Source organism: Miniopterus schreibersii, assembly GCF_964146895.1.
Source record: "Miniopterus schreibersii genome assembly, chromosome: 13".
Lineage (NCBI taxonomy): Eukaryota > Metazoa > Chordata > Mammalia > Chiroptera > Miniopteridae > Miniopterus > Miniopterus schreibersii.
In genome coordinates, this window is record NC_138113.1 from 52,220,789 (window position 1) to 52,237,772 (window position 16,984).

Consider the following 16,984-nt stretch of genomic DNA (forward strand, 5'->3'; position numbering starts at 1 on the left):
GAGAGAGAGATAGAAACATCAATGATGAGAGAGTCATTGATCGGCTGCCTCCTGCATACCCCCCACTGGGGATAGAGCCCGCAACCCGGGCATGTGCCCTGACCGGGAACCGAACCCTGATCGCCTGGAACCTAGGTCGATGCTCAACCTCTGAGCCACGCCCGGCCGGACGCCTTGGAATTTCTTTGTGAAGTGCCCATTGTGCCCTGGCTGTCTGTGCCTGTCTAGCAGATTTATAGTTTGTTTAGCAGCCTCTCATGTTTGGTAGGTAGTGCATCATTTTCTCCTATTCTGTAACTTTTTTTTTAACTTTTTATCTGGTACCTTGAGAAATAGAAATACTTAATTTTACTCTAAATTTTATCAGACTGACTTTGTGTTTATTGCTTTTTGTGTCTAGTGTAAGAAATCTTTACCCCAAGATCACGGAAGTATAGTCTTACTTCACCTCCTAGTGCTGAGCTCTTCTCCGATGAGGGTGGTAACATGCTTTGGTCTCTGCAGAACCAGTACGAGAAGCACAAAGAAGTGGAAGCAGCTCAGGGCGTGAAGATTCTCGGCAAAGACCTGGAGAAAACTCTGGCTGGGCTGCCCCTCCTGGTGGCGCATAAAGAAGATGAAATCCCGGTGCTTAAAGTAAGTTTTTCTCTCTAAAGCTACTTGATTTCTGTAGCGGGTCAGTGTGGCACATGCTAGGGACTGTGAGGAAAGTGGGCACCTTTGTCTTTTGAAGCCTTAGCTGGTGCCTCTTAGCCAACAGTTGACGCTTTCCAATTACTTTAGTTAAAAAAAATTTTTTCTGGTTGCTTCAGTTTGTATAATCATATGAATTGGCATAAGTAATATTGATATGCACTAAAATTCTAAACTACATATTCTTTTTAAATAAAAATTAAATCTAGAAGTTGTTTATGTTTTATTTACATACCAGGATATGTAGACAGAACCAGGTACCAGGAGTCATTTTAAGCCTGTCTGCCTGTTTGTAGTCCAGCAGTTTCACAAAAGCAAATTTTGAGCCACAGTTTCTTTCCAAAGGGAAGGCACCACTGTTCTGAGCCCACGGCTTGTCTAGTGTGCTGTGACCGCCAGTTATTCATGCAGCACTGGTCACAGGCATCAGGGATAGGCCCCTCTTGGCCAGTGAGAACAGGGCAGGCGTGCGTCAGTCAGTCCCGGTGTGGCATGGACACCTGCATCTTACTGACATCAGCATGACTGTTCTGCTTACTCAGAATCTCATCTGCAGAGGAACAGTGTCGGAGGACAGGGCTGCCGAGATGAGGGTATTGCCAAGTCAAGTCTGTCCAGCAGAGCCATTGGGCTACTAAACACATTTCGTGTGTCGTACTTTTAGCTTTTAAGTTTCTTATTTCATTCCACTCACCCATCTACCTTATTTGCCAAGTGGAGCAGAGATTAAACACATTTCAGTGTTAGTAAACCTCAGACGAGGCGAGGTGGGACACGGCTTGAATGTGGCCCCCAAAGCCCCCTCCACTCCAGCTCAGGCTCTGCTGTGCCTCACACTTGTGAGCCTTGGTTTCGTGTTTTCAGGTGAATACTTGATAAAGGGAAACAGAGTTTAACTAGGCTGCTGAAGACAGAGTTGTATGTACAACTGTGTCAAATCCAATTTTTATTTAAGGATGAATTGATCCATGAGCTAAAGCAGACACTAAATGCTATCAAATTAGAAGAGAAAGGAGTCTATGTCCAGGCATCTACACTGGGCTCTTTGGAAGCTCTACTGGAATTTCTGAGAACATCAGAAGTGCCCGTAAGTAACCGAACCCAACTCCAGAGTCAGTGGTGGCCACAGTTTGTGGGGCCGCTTCTGTCCTGACTCAGGTAGCTAACCGCGGGACTCCCTGTTGACAGTATGCAGGAATCAACATCGGCCCAGTCCATAAAAAAGATGTTATGAAGGCTTCGGTGATGTTGGAACATGATCCTCAGTAAGTAATTTCTCTCCTGCCACGGGGCCTTCATAGCCCCACATATTTTCTGTGAGCTCTCCTTCATGACGTGCTCTGTTTTTATTGAACGGTCTTTCCTGTGTTCTGACCTTGCAGGTTTGCAGTCATTTTGGCCTTTGATGTGAGAATTGAACGGGATGCACAAGAAATGGCTGATAGCTTAGGAGTTAGAATTTTTAGTGCAGAAATTATTTATCATTTATTTGATGCCTTTACAAAATACAGACAAGACTACAAGAAACAGAAACAAGAAGAATTTAAGTAAGTCGGTGATTTTACTTACTTGGGTCTTTGATGAAGTCCACTTTTGGAGAGTCACCAGACGCCAGGAAGGTGTGCCAGCCTCAGAAGCGCGGTATCTGCTCTGCCAGAGGCTGCACCCGAAGTGCCATGTTGCACCTGGGGCTGCCGCCTGTTCCATCCATCAGTGCGGGGCAGAGCCTCCTGCAGCCTTCCTGGTTTGGGTGGTTTTCCATTTTCAATTTGGCAGACCTAGGTCTCATTCATGGTTGAGTAGTTGTTGCGTATGGGGACTTTATCTTCCTTATCTGGGATTGCGTGGAATGGAAGTAACAAAATTCGAGTGTGGAAATCTAGGAAATGAATCAAAGCGAGGCATTCCACAGAGTGAAGCTCCTTCCTGCTCAGACTTGATATAGTGCTGGTGTAAGTGGCTCTCTGCAGGCACTAGTCAGCAGTGACCCTGACCATGTCCCCTCTTCTTGGAGCTCAGGAGAGAGATGCGCAATGAATACATTGCAAGTGGGGATAAGTGCTAAAAAGCAAAATAAAGCGGGAGGGCCCAGATAAGGAGAGCAGAGCTGTGGTTAGTAGTGCGGTTCGGGACACAGCTCATCTCTGAGATCTAGGGAATGAATGAGCCACCTAGACACGGAGTGTCGAGGCAGAAGGGCAGCACTGGACAGCAGCCCTCACACAGTGACCTTGGGGGAGATGAGTTCGGAGGAGTCAGCAGGACCCAAAGCACATAGGACTCTGTGGCCATGAGAAGGATTTTGGATGCTCCCATGGTCCAAGCCAGACACAACAGTGGCTCAGAGCAGAGTAACATAGGGAGCAATGGCTCAGTCTGAGGTATATTCTGAAAGTGCAGACCTGTGAATATTAGGATTTAGATTGAGACATGCTCGCTGTAGATCATGAAACCTAACGTGAGAAGACTTAAATTCCATTAAGACAGCAAGAAGCTATGAGAGCGCTTTGAGCATATGCTTGATAAGCAGGGAAATAGTGGACTTCTGGATCCACTGATTTGGGAGCTTGCTGGAGAGAGGAGGCTGTGCTTTGATGCCTGTGTGGTCTCCAGAACAGACTCCACGCGTGCCACACCTGAAAGCGTGTCCCGCCGAGGTTGGGTTCCTGAGCCCCGTCTTAGAGGCAGGGCTCAAACCCTTCAGCGTGGGCACCAGATGCTCCTGTGGTGCAGCTTCTCAGACCTCGGAAGCCCAGATGGACAGGGCGGCGAGGGGGTGAATGAAGCCACAGAAGGTGCCATGGGTAGAGCGAGCACCCACCACTGGGTGGAACAGTGGCGCTGCTGCTCAGCTGGGGCTGCTGGGAAAGCTGCTCTTATGTGAGGGAAGCAGCCTTGTGTTCCTGTATTTGTTTTTTAGTTTAAGTGACTTTGTAAGCTTAAAAATCCTTGGTTTTTTTTCCTTTTAGGCACATAGCCGTATTTCCCTGCAAGATGAAAATCCTCCCTCAGTATATTTTCAATTCTCGGGACCCAATAGTGATGGGCGTGACAGTGGAAGCAGGTCAGGTGAAGCAGGGGACCCCCATGTGTGTCCCCAGCAAAAATGTAAGTGAACGACGTGTCATCTCAAGCAGTAAATGGGAGCCCAAAAATGGTGACAAAAAATAAACCAAGCAGAGCGTGTCACCTTCTGTAACTTGTACCCCAGTCTTGCTAAATGTCAGCATTTCCTTTAGTTTTGGTTATTAGCACCTGACCAGTGGTTCAGTTAATGAAAACTGCAACTTACAGTCCTCATTCACATTTCACCAATTGTCCCCAACATGTCCTACTACTTCCACCTGCTGGGCTGGTCCAGGATCCCTTCACGTTGCACTGGCCTTGGCTATGATGTGTGTCAGTCTCAACCAGGAACAGCCCCATCCTTCCTGCTGTGCCTAGACCATTGCTTCCAGGGTATTCCTCCGCTTCCATTTGTCTGGTGGTTTCCTCGAGACTAGGTGGAGGATCCTGTGTACACAGGTGCCCGTGTGCCTCGAGCATCTCACACAGGTCTCTGTCGGTGACCTTTGATTGCTGTCAGTGGAGTGTGCTGTCAGCATCGCCATTAGGGACATACCTTTCCCGCTTTGTAATTACTTGAGTCCCTATGATCTGTTCCTCAGCCTTTATCCCAGAAGCTTAAACCACTGGCCTTGCATAGGTCAGTTACTACATAGGTTACATAGTTGTGATCCCCGCGCCCTCTGTAAGAACCTTCATCCCCCCGACTTCTCCATTATCTATATACTTAGTTCCGTTTTTTAAAATGTCTTGATTGCTAAATTAATCCAGTTTGGTCCATGGGAGCCACGTGCACTTGCAGCGGCTCCTTCCTTCTGGTGCAGGAAGCTGCCCCAGCTCCTCTCGTCCTTTCCCTGCCCCAGGCCTGTTCCTTCAGTGGGCAGTGGTGCTTAGAGGCCATTGTTTCTGTACCATTTCAGTGAACTGAGCTAGGACATTTATTTGCAGTTATCATCTGTGTGGCTTTGGCCGCCGTTTTCACTCCTCAATCTCCTGTATCTCTTCCCAAGGCAGACAGCAGAGGGCGTCCCTCCACCCCCGTAATGAGAATCACTTGCTCCTAACTCCCCAGAGTGAAATGCAGAGTTCTTGCCAGGGCCCGTGGGGCCTCGGCTGCCTCCCTGACTCCATCCCCTGCTCCTTACCTCCTTGCTCATACCAGCCACTCGGAGCTCATTCCTGATTCAGAGCATTGAGCACCTGCCACGTGAAGAGCAGATGGCATTGGGTTGACAGCACTTTGCATGTTTCCCAAAGCACAGCCTTACAGCCGTCTTGTGAAGGGCAGACGATGTGTGCTGTCACCCCTAGTTTATCAGTGAGAACGTTCCACCCTGGAGATCATGTGGCCGTGGACAGTTGCAGCAAGGCTTTGGAACTGTCCTTTGTGCTCTAAGAACATTCTTCCTCAGCGCTGCAGCTCTCAGGTGCCTGCGACGGGCAAGAGTCCTCTGCTTACATTGTCCTTTGTCCGTATTTTACAGTTTGTTGACATTGGCATAGTAACAAGCATTGAAATAAACCATAAACAAGTGGATGTTGCAAAAAAAGGACAAGAAGTGTGCGTCAAAATAGAACCTATCCCGGGTGAATCTCCCAAAATGTATGGGAGACATTTTGAAGCTACAGACATTCTCGTCAGTAAGGTAAGTGTCCAACAGAGTGGCACCTTGGAAGGGGGCGGGGAGGGGCAGTGACTCTGCCCTGCTCCCCTTCACTCAGTAGCTCCAAGGGACTAGTCTTCATCAGCGCTTGATCTGTAGCGTGGCCGATGCGAAAAGCTCACAGCGAGGGCCTGCCAGCTCTCCCAGGTCCCCTCTGCCGGACTCGCCCAGCATCGCTGCCTTAGCATTCTCCGCAGTGATCAACATCTGGGGACAGACTGGGCCACCGGCTTTTCCTCAGGCACTTGTTGGTTACACTGTGTTCTGTCTGTGCCTCACACCTTGCAGATCAGCCGGCAGTCCATCGATGCTCTGAAAGACTGGTTCAGAGATGAGATGCAGAAGAGCGACTGGCAGCTTATTGTGGAGCTGAAGAAAGTATTTGAAATCATCTAATTTTTCCACATGGGGCAAGAATTGGAGTAAATGCAAGAAAAGATAAAAAATGGAATGGATGTATCTGGACACTGACGCACTTAAAAGTATGGAAGGAAAAAAATAGATGTATAAAATGTTTTCCATGAGAAACCAAGAAACTTACACTGGTTTGACAGTGGTCGAATACGTGTCCCCACAGTTCCAACGTGCCTGTCCACTCGCCCGCTCCTTCCCCACCCCACTACTTGGCTGCTGTTTTAAAGTTTGCCCTTCCCCAAATTTGGATTTTTATTACAGATCTAACGTTCTTTCGATTTTATACTGATTAAATCAGTACTGCAGTATTTGATTAACCAAGCTTCTGCAGATTTTGTGATTCTTGGGACTTTTGATGTAAGAAATACTTTATTTATGCATCTCCTTCCCATAGTCATTTTTCCCCCCAACATTCTGCCATATGCCCTTAGGAATTTTTTAAATAGAAAATTAGGCGTTCTGGTATTTCCTTAGCTGCTTTGTATGAAACCGTGGTGTAAAGTGTAGCTGGCTGCTATCGACTGCTTGTCTAGTCATGAGTCCACTGTAATCAGCACAATTCTGACTCTAATAAAGAGAACACATTCACCAGAAAGCTCGGCTAGGCCTCCGCGTTAGCGTAGCTTCTCTCCCACGAGTGTCCAGCTCGCTCTTTTAAAGACAAGAACTGTTTTATGAACTGTCTCCTACCTAATGTACCAGCACATGTTGACATTAGGAGTTTTTATACACCAGTCCCGGTCTGTTTTGTCCTAGGACGTCATATCATGCATACATTTTCTGATGAGACAATCAACAGGGAATTGGTAACTATTTGGGCTTGGGGCTTAGTGCTTGCTTCTACATTGTCGTGGAGATGTCATAATGATTTATTCATATTAGTAATCTGATTATAGCTAGTTTTATGGTTTTTCCTGAAAAGTGTGGGTAGTGGGTCCACACGAGGATATATACTTTCCCCAATATAAGAAATCTTTGAGCGTAAGATTAATTCTTGTAACAGATCTCGAGGATCTGATCTGCCTATTTATATCAGTGTCAAATGAAGTCAGTGTGGGGTGTTTGAAGAAAATGTTCCCAAGTAAACTATATTTTTTAAGTGTTATGGCATAACATATAGCATAAAAATACTTATGTACACTCGAAAATCTGTACCATTCGTCGTCATTATTGAAGTTTCTCAAGGGCCAATAGAGGCAAAGGAAAACAAGTCCAAACCACCAGTAGGACATAATTTTCCCAGGAAAAGCTTAATCTTCAATTGTGTGTGTTTTAATTCAAAATATGTAAATTCCTCCACTTGGAAGAAGTAAAGATGTTTTTAACATGCTCCTGTGTTCATGCTTCAGGGTATGAGTGACACGGCTGTTAGAAACAGTGGACCCCGTCTGGGACCTCTCAGGAGTCTGTAAGCCTGGGTTGGAGGTTTTTCAGCCTGGAGTATAACAAACAGTTCAGGATTTGATTCCTAAAGGATTCACAGAAAGGAACCTGTACAAAATATACATACAGTTCTTTATTAAACAACTGTAAACACTTCACTGTAAAAATCCATAAAACTTTATAAACAAACATTTTGTAAATAGAATCTATACTACAGTAAAAGAATTAACACTTATTTACATGCAATACTGACAAATTTGGCACTTATTGAAAAGAAATGTACAAAACACTTGCTCAAAAAGAAATCGGAAATGACTACCATGCACTTTGTAGATACCTCACAAGCACTTATGGCACAGCAGCGAGAGCACCAGGCTCCCTGCTCATACTTATGTGACTTTCAGTGTGCTCCCATAAGTCTGTTGTAAAACCACCTGAACATTGTCAAGAATAAAGTCAAATGCCATATTCCAAACTGATTCCACCGACTGCTGCGTCAGCCTAGAGGTGGGGAAAGAAGAAACATCAGGAAAGACTCAGTTTAACATATCTTTAGGATTTAAGGGTTTTAACATTTTAATATCCGAATCAAGAATCATTTCCGGCAAGCAAACTCGAGAACACTCAAAAGGACTTCCCTTGGTTTTAAACTACATAACCCTTGGGAACAAACTCATTCTGACCTCCCTTGTGACCCGGTCCGTGTCGCGGCACTCCTTTCTCTGGGACTCAAATTCACGGGCACCTTGTTTCCATGAACTTCGATGAGCACAGGTAAGGCAACTGCCTGCCAGAAACTACAAAACTTCCTCAGCGCCTTGCCTTCCTCAGCGAGCCGTGTGACCTGCCCTTTGCCCCTTCTGCAAGTACCGAGTAATTTACCTTTTCATGTATTTTATAACGAGGTCCAGTTTTTCCAAATCTTTCTCCTCTATTAGGTCCGTGCAGTATTTCACAACTTGCAGAATGTCTTCTTCCATTGGATCTAGAGGGAAAAACCTCCAATGAGAACCAGCACATCTGTCTGTCGGACAGGAAACTGCATTTCTGCAACAGCACAGATGAACAGGCTATGCAGGAACTTTCACAGCCAGCCCCCGAGTGAAATGATTGATTAGATTTAGAGCACTGCGCTCCATCTACACAGTCGAGCTTGTTCACGTCGTAAAAACCACAGGACCATTCGCTACACATCTAGTTTCCGGCTCCCGACCCCCACCCGAGCCAACCTGAGATGGTGGTTATCCACTCTCTGAGCAGTGTCTTCACATCACTGAATTCCACGGCTCCAGCGAGGTTGGGTGCCGGGGGTCTGACACAGCCAGACGTGTCAGGCTGTGCACCTGAAGTGGAAGCAGAGAGTTCTCCCTATTAAGAAAACATGATAAAAAGCGCAGTATTTAACATCAAGTACGTCAAGATTCGATAAAAAATGAAAGTTTAAAAGGTGTAAAAAAATCTTACCAGCGGTTTCTCGGGAGCAGGACCTTCATGTTCCAGGAACCCATCGATTAACTTCTGGGGACTCCCACCGGCCCCTGGCGCAACTTTAGCAGGACTATTAAGCAACTTGTTTTTCAAAGGGCTCTGAACCTTTTTGGGGGAATTGATGGGATTTTTCCTCTTGTTTCGTTTCAATTCTTTTACTGCTGCTGGTTTTAGCTGAAGTAATGGATTCTTTGGCACTAAAAGATGACAAACACAAGATACTTAACCAATGTATCTGGATAGTAGCATAGGTTCTCTCCTCCCCCCAAAGCCAACCCCTGCGCACACGCACCCCCAACAAGGCCTCCTGCTGAGACGGAGGCAGTTTCGACAAAGGCTGAGTGCAGGCTCCCTGTGCCACCACCTCCCCCGCTTACAACGGGTGCTCACAAGGACTCAATGAAAATCCAGCAGGTGGAGTATCAACAGCTCACCAGGAACTGTTCTGTTTTCAGAGTAAATGTTTTGTGATCCCTGCTCAGAAACCTTCAGATTTTGTTTTAAACCTACATCCTTGGGTGTCTCAGTCTCAGGACAAGGGGCTCGGCACATTTTCAAAAAGGTTGCTGGAAACAGCTTTTCAGGCATTATTTTTTTAAAGGGCTTTAAGAAGTGAAGTGTGTGCCCAGCGCAGGGTAGCACGAGCTCTGTCCCTCACCATGCTGTGTACCAGTCTAGTCCCCAACATGCAGCTCCTGGCATGACTGAGCGTAGATTCTGGCCATTACACAGCAATCGCGCACGACGATGACTGGGTTTCCCGCATGTTCCCTTTGTGGCCCGGCAGCCCCGAGCTTACCGGCTGCGCCGGCCGGCGGCTGGTGCGCGCTGCTCTCTCCCTGCCTCTGTCTTTGATCATACGCTGCTTTCAGCTCCCTTTGAAGCTCAGCTGGAAGGGCGGCAAACACCTCAGGGTCCACCTAGAGGAACAGAGCAGGTTCAAAGTCAAGCCTGAGTGGATTCTGTGTGGCAGCTGGTTTACACTTTTCACAAAATAGATCGTTTTCAAATCATACTTTCCTGATAGGTATGAATTCTTAACAGGTCCTCCATTCCTCACGGGGTTTCAGGATGAGAATAAGAAATACAATTTTGAGTGTGAAATGAATTTTTTTACAAAACCACTGAACCACCAGAGCAAGCGGTACTAATAAAACAGGCTCGTGTAATGTTTTCTGAGACATCAGTCTTGAGACCGTGTCACTGTCCTGGCGCATGGTTATGCGTCTCCACCCCTCTTCGAGTGTGGCCCAGTCAGTGGTCTCTGGCCGGTGAGATGGGGAACAGGACATCTCTGGGTGGAAGCTGTGAGCACCCACGTGCCACCTCCCTCTTCTCAGCCCTTGGTGGTTTCAGGAGAGGCTGCTGTCAGTCAGTCTGGCAGATGAGGAGGAGATGAGCCCACCCCTCCTCCCCCAATGGACGTGGTAGAGACGGATGAGTTTAGGGTGCAAAGGAGAGAAAATGAGCCAAGCCCTTAGCTGGAGTAGGATTGGTGGGACTCTAAGCTGAGAGAAGGCCCCTAAATTTAACTTACCTGTGAAAATGCTGGAAGGGCTATCACATTAATTCCCGCATCGCTGATAGATTCCTGAGGTTCTGGTATTTGTAACAAAACTGTCCCAACTGGCTGTGGCAAAATTCCTGTATTGCAGCCATTTACTGGTTCGTTCTTTCTGTCACCGAGTGGCTCCCCTTGCTGAACGATACAAACTTGCTCTACTTGTTCCCGGAGATCAGGGGGAAGTGCTTCTAAAACTGATGGATCAAGCTATAAAATAAACGTACAGAGGGTGGGAAGTTAGGCCATGCTCAGATGTTTAAAGAGTTCATACTTCACTTTCATTTCAATTTTGCCATCTTGGTTAATGAATGTAAGGTGCACGTGCAGATAACCAGACCAAGAAAGCCACCCCCCAGCCTTCTGCCATTGAAGGCTGAGTAGAAATGTGTGCTGGAAATGACACACGTGCACACTGCAGATGACACTACATGACTGGTGGTCCCACAGGATCAGGTTAGTCAACACACACACTAAATATGCAACAAGAGGAGCAGACACACAGGAGGAGCCTTTGTCAAGCTCAAATCTCAGACCCCAGACATGGGAAGGGGCCAGTGCCTAAGGCACATATGTCAGATTTCTAAGCCAGATATTGGCCTTTGAGACAGGAAACTATATGCCCCTGAGCACAAATAATTCTAAGTTGAGAGCAGTCAGCTAGAAAAAAACTAAATGCTCCAGCCTACATACCAGAATCCCCCATTCTGGCCAGGTCCTCCCTCTGCCCATGAGCTGGGCAGGCCAATGTGACCTTGCCAGGAGCAACTACCTCTGGGTAACTCACCAGCCAGTGGGACCCAGGGCACACACCACAACTGCCCCTTTCCCTAGTCTATAGCCAGCGGCACATGTGCTTCAGCCCCCTGCTTAGTGCAGCAGAAATCAGCTTTCCCCTCTGGCCTACAGCAGTGCGCCACACCGACGGTGCACCAACGGCATGGACAGCTATGTGAGGAAAGTCACTGCACAGCAAACTGCATGTGCTGCAAGAGAAACCTGTCACACGCCTCTAGCGATCACCAGAACTGTGTGCTCAACAGAGGAAGTGCGTGTGACCGCCACTGTCACAAAGGCACTGTGGTACAACAGGGGCAGTTCACAGAACTGGCTTTCATCCACGAATTACAACTTTGCAAGGGTTACAGATCTGCAGAAGCACAAACCTTTCACTTAAACGAGTCGTTTCCCATTTGAAATTCGGAAATATCACAGTGGCCCTAACGTGTCACCCTTTTGTCCTTTCTCAACTATACTGGTAAAGAAATTAAACGTACCATTCCTACTGTAAAAGTACTTCTGCACTTTCATTGTATTCAGAATTAGAAATATACCTGGGACGGTGACGGAACCTCTATGCTCAGGTTCAGCCTTGATTTTAAGCTGGAAGGACGCAGACCATTCCATTTCCCCGAAGGCTCGGCTTTGCTGGCAACAGGACTGAGTGCTGGGGTCCGGTGCGTGGAGAAAGATGGCAACAAAGTACAAGTTCTAGAGGCAGACGATATTTCCACATCCATTGTGGCCAGAAACACTGAAAGTACAGAAAATACATAAACTAGCCTCTCAGCTCAGCCAGGGATGGGGCACTTTAACCCACAAACTTTATTACTGTTCATCATAATTCACTGTGTCCGCTTGCTTCTAAAAGGTCACGAAGAACCTCACCAGACTACTTTTAAAATTAATGACTTTCCTGAGGAAAAGCGGCACCAGAATGAGAAGCACATCAACTCCACCGACCTTCCTTGTGCTCTTCTTCTGTGGATTTCTTTCCTTTCTGAACTTGGAAGAGGTCCAGGACAGAATGGGAGCCACCGGGAAAGTGGCCTGGCTGAACGGACGCGTGACTGGGACATGCGGAAGGGTTTGGATTAGCTGGGACCAGCTGGTTCACTTGAATCCCAACCTAGAATCAGAAGAGAGAATATGTTTCTAGGAAAACTAAAGCAAAATATGAAGTCAACTGAGTAAAATTCTCAGAAAGTTCTCTTTTTACATCTACTCTTGTTATTTAAAATATAATGTTAAAGTATTCCATCAGCCTTCTACATGATTTATTACAAAAATGACTTCTACGCTACCCGGCGAGCAGACAGTCCCCTCAATCAGTACCCATTCTACTCATATACAACGTAATCTCTTCAAACATGGAAAATCCAAAGAAGTGGAAAGCTGTATCTCACTGAAGTTCTAGCCAGCAAAGTTTTTAAAATAAGATTTTAAAAATACTTAAGTCAAAGACAATCTACCTGCAAACTAACTTCACATAAAATAAAATATTTAAAAATGGGTCTGGGAGTGGGTGGGCAGTGGGTACCCTCCGGGCACCTGTAGACAGCCACCCTGACACCAGCACAGAACCTCAGCCCAGTGTCGCGGGAAGAAGTTGCATCATGGCTTCCTTGAGCACCCTAATCCTCCCACAGCACCCACACCAAGCCAGTTACTACCCTGTACTCACGTGTGCACACACACACAACTGAACCAACCAAGGTTAATCCTTAAGAAAATTAGGTTTTTATGTTTCTGATGCCCTCACCTATCTGTTCCAAAGGCATCTTCATGTGCCTGTGGTAAATGCTACCTTCTAGTCACTGTTGTCAGACATCAGAACAAATGTCTGATTAAAAAGGCCTGATAGGTACAAGAATTGCAGATTCACATTCCTCCTGGTCCCATCTATTTCTAGAGGCACAAGAACAGGAAGCACGATGACGCATGTAAAATGAGCCCTTGGTTAATTAAAAAGAAAGGTACTGTAAAAACTCAAGCTATAAAATTATTCTAGGCAGAAAACAGAGATTTCAGAATAAATCTGATTCTTCTCTGAAAAATAAGGAGATTGGGTCAGGTGAGAAAGTCGAGTTTTTCAGTTTCTATTGAAGGAGCTGAAACCCGCAAACAAACCCTGTGCCCACCATGGCCATGTTCAGATCAAGCTGCAAATGAAAACACATCAGAGAAAGAAGTTTAAAATGTTGTATACTTACCCCTCTCATATCCGATATATTCAGTTTCAGTGTGTGAAACATGCTCAGTGTAGCCTTTCCAATTACTTTTGCACTGTCTGTGGCCTGGTCAAGAGTCACGGTTCTGCAAATATGAGAATTAACCTTTTACAGGGGCAGAGCCACATTCCATGCACATCCACTAGCATCTCAGTGGTAGTGAACTGCTTAAAGAGTTACAGAAAAGTTGTAAAGAAAGCTACAAAAAATTTAAAGTATAAATATGATCCTTAAAAAACAAGTCAGATTGTCTTCCTTCAAGGAAGCCAAATGAACTAATTACACTTGCAGCAAGGGGAAAAGAAGATTCATATAGAACACTAGGACTTTAAGATAAAAACTGATCAACTAAAAGTAAGTTGGAACTGTTTTTAAAAAAATGTATCTTTACCCTGGTTGGTGCTGCTCAGGAGTTAGAGCATCGGCCTCTGCACCGGAGGGTCACGGGCTCCATTCCGGTCCAGGGCACGGACCTGGGTTGCAGGTTCCGTCCCCACCCACGGGTGGGGCGAGTATGGGAGGCAACCCATCGATGTCTCTCTCTCCTCTCTTCTACTCTCTCTAAAAATCAATGGAAAAAATAAATATCCTCACCCCTCAGATGAGGATTTAAAAATATTTCAGTTGATGCGTAAACAAGTGTAAGCTATTATTTTGCAGCTAAACCATGAATGGTAAGTACAGTGTCTTAGACACCATGAGAAGTTTTAGGTCCCAAGAAAGATGATCTACACTGAGGTACAGTTAATACTCAGAAAACAAAGACGAATCCCTTGTATTTTGGTTCTTGATTCTAGTTTTGTTATGTTTGAGGTAAGGCCATTAATTTCAACATGTGACCATGCTCATTACAACTCTACTTCCCCTGAGAGGCTATGTAAACAGATACGTGTGTGGACAGTGTGACAAAGGGGACATGGTGGCACCCTGTCGAAACGCAGGGAGACCAGGACACACAATTCTTAGGCCAGCAAGGACTCTGAAGGGGGACTGGAGCGTGCCGGCGCTACTAGATGCCAAAACTGCGCCCGCTGTGTCTGCTTTCTCGGTGCCATGAGGACATTCTGTGAAAAGGGCCTGTTTCTTTTTTTTATTTTTTATATCTTTATTGATTTCAGAGAGAGGAAAGGAGAGGGAGAGAGAGAGATAGAAACATCAATGATGAGAGAGTCATTGATAGAGCCTGCAACCCAGGCATGTGCCCTGACCGGGAATCGAACCCCGATCGCCTGGATCCCAGGTCGACGCTCAATCACTGAGCACGCCCAGCCCGGCAGGGCCTGTTTCTTTAAGGAACATTTGGAGAAATAATTCCACTGATTTGTTACTTAATAATTACATTCAATTTATGTCACATAAATACAGAATAACTTTAAAGCATGATTTTTAGTGGATCTTAGTGGATTAAATGTGTGTTTATCTTCATTACTTTCCAAACCACTAAACTGACTTGATTTTTGAAAGATATAAACTCATAAAAAATGGAAATGGGTGAGAAGGAGATTAGAGAAGAAAAACATTAATTGTAATTTAAAACACCAAAAGCAAATCACTAAATGGTAAGCTGCCAAATGCCTGCTAAAAGCCTAAAACAAGGCACCGACTTGAGCCACAGAACCTCAGAAAAGCTCAGTAACGAGAGGCATCAGGTGTCTATGAGAAGATGGGAGATCTGGGCTGAGAAAGTGCACAAGACCCCTCCCTCCTCTGAGGACTTACTGCCTAGAGGAGGTGCGCGAAGTCACGCAGGGCTAAGGGAAAGTGAGGCACCTCCCTCCAAGGATTCACCCCGCCTTCCAGACCCCCTTTCGTACTGAGTAACCAGACGCTGGCTGGAGGATTCCATTCTGGGGAAACTGTCAAGCCTCACAGAAAAGACCACAGCTACTGCCAGTGGTTGTGGCAGCCCAACAGCAAACAGCAAGCCCCTCCGACCACTGGTCTGTGGTGAAGCCACAGGTCCACGTTCCCACGAAGAGTCCAGAAGACCAAACAACACTGCGGTAGTTCCCGTGTGAAGAGACAGCCAAGCACTGTCAGACAGACAGATACTGGAAGAAAACCTCATGTAACACAGGACAGGAAAGAAAGAACTTGGAGAAACACTCACCCTGGGATTGGAAGAGTATTTGAGACCAGATATAATAGCGCAACGTGAAGTAAGAGATACTGTAAATATTTATATGTCCAAAGAGTAAAACAAAACACTCAAATTTAAAATGTTACTAAAAACAAAAAACTTAATACTGACAGAGTACCTGGCGCAGGACAAAGAGCAGAAATAACACCCCTGGACCTGAGACAGGGCCTGAGTGTCCCAGAAGGAATGACTGAACTTCTCCACTGTAACCCTGAAACCCTGAGGCAAGGAGCCTTCAAATTGCCTGAGGGAAAATGACTCTAACTCTAAGTGATATTTATAACCTTTAAGTCAGCAAAATACACAGGTTTAAAACAATGTACTCCATGCGCCCACACAGACCACAGCAAAGACTTTGCAGGGGGTCTTGAAATAAACCAACCAAGCCTGGAACAGCAGGCTGGGGGTCCCAAGAGAGGTCTCCCAGAAAAAAGATGAAACCAGCAGACCCCTGATGTACTGACACCTACTGGAAGGGTCTTTGGGAATAACCTCGGACCGACTCACAGAAAAGCAAACAAACAAAACAAGATACTCAGTAACTGGAGCAAAACAAGTGCAGCAGGAAAGGAAACATGACCATGGGATCGCTCTGTGCAGCAGCACAGGGTTCTGACAATGTAACCCTAGACCATGAATGAACCAAAACCCAGTGACTATTAGGGGCAGAGAAACAAGCACATAGGGAAAACAGTAACTGACAGCAGAAGAGAGAAGAGCATAAATCCTCCTACAGGAGAAAATCAGTGAGCATGTTTGCAAAACTGAAATATGTACAGGAAGTGCTATTTCTAGCATATCTAAAAACATGGAGGTAAATATCAGAAGAAACCACTAATGTTTAAAAGAACAGCACTTGGAGCTGGGGGTGCACAGCACTGACAGCATTGTGTGTGACACCTTTTCAATCATGTGTATCACTGTGATAAGGCAGATATACATGTTTAACTCAAATTAATTCAAATTAAAAACCCACGTACATAAAAGAACCCCAAGGGAGAAAGATTCCTTTTCCAAAAGGTAAAGTGCTGTAAGAAAAATTTTCTAAGCAATAATCAAGCCAGACCTCAGTCTCCATGGAGGTCTGACAGGCCACTTAAAATTTGTCGTTTCTATTACAGGTTCATAATGTGTCAGAGTCTGTAAGCCACATGACTGCAAGGTAGCTTTTGATTAAGGCCAAGCTCAAGAAATTACAGCATCACAGAATATGGAGACCAGATCTTAGTTCACTCGACTGAACATTCCTTTAGTCAGACTACAACAGGACTCCACAGACTTTTCTGTAAAGGACCAACATAAGTCACTTGTGCCTGGGGGTCTCCTCCACATGCTTCATCTCTCACAAGCTCTTATATAAAGTCATCCTTCCGGCACACCAATCATATAAAAACAGGCACAGGCTGCTCTAGGCCCACAGGAAGTAGTTTGTGGACCTGAATTAAGAGAAACAGAGGGTCAGTGTTCTAATATTTTGTAGTCCCTCACCTACAGCATTTCTCACGGTCATGATACCACCATAGTGTTAGGAGTCAGTTCATCTGTATCTTGGTGACACTTATAA

The 16,984-nt window shown here is 45.8% G+C and overlaps 2 protein-coding genes across 9 annotated transcripts in view; one reads left to right on the plus strand and one right to left on the minus strand.

Moving 5' to 3' along the window:
• EIF5B (eukaryotic translation initiation factor 5B) overlaps positions 1–7,167 on the plus strand; it is a 60,973-nt gene extending 53,806 nt beyond the window's left edge. For both annotated transcript variants that reach the window (XM_081156960.1, XM_081156961.1), the window contains exons 18-24: positions 505–636; positions 1,649–1,780; positions 1,882–1,958; positions 2,076–2,240; positions 3,663–3,801; positions 5,244–5,405; positions 5,712–7,167. In XM_081156960.1, the coding sequence (XP_081013086.1) occupies positions 505–636; positions 1,649–1,780; positions 1,882–1,958; positions 2,076–2,240; positions 3,663–3,801; positions 5,244–5,405; positions 5,712–5,819 (915 nt within the window). In that variant the 3' untranslated portion in view covers positions 5,820–7,167. The remainder of the gene's footprint in view (positions 1–504; positions 637–1,648; positions 1,781–1,881; positions 1,959–2,075; positions 2,241–3,662; positions 3,802–5,243; positions 5,406–5,711) is intronic.
• Positions 7,168–7,263: 96 nt separating this feature from the next.
• Positions 7,264–16,984, minus strand: part of REV1 (REV1 DNA directed polymerase) — a 95,430-nt gene continuing 85,709 nt past the window's right edge. For all 7 annotated transcript variants that reach the window (XM_081156955.1, XM_081156956.1, XM_081156953.1 and 4 more), the window contains 9 exons: positions 13,263–13,365; positions 12,013–12,178; positions 11,604–11,803; positions 10,246–10,479; positions 9,508–9,628; positions 8,685–8,905; positions 8,450–8,588; positions 8,103–8,205; positions 7,264–7,721 (listed from right to left, as the gene is read on the minus strand). In XM_081156955.1, coding sequence (XP_081013081.1) covers positions 7,610–7,721; positions 8,103–8,205; positions 8,450–8,588; positions 8,685–8,905; positions 9,508–9,628; positions 10,246–10,479; positions 11,604–11,803; positions 12,013–12,178; positions 13,263–13,365 — 1,399 coding nt within the window. In that variant the 3' untranslated portion in view covers positions 7,264–7,609. The remainder of the gene's footprint in view (positions 7,722–8,102; positions 8,206–8,449; positions 8,589–8,684; positions 8,906–9,507; positions 9,629–10,245; positions 10,480–11,603; positions 11,804–12,012; positions 12,179–13,262; positions 13,366–16,984) is intronic.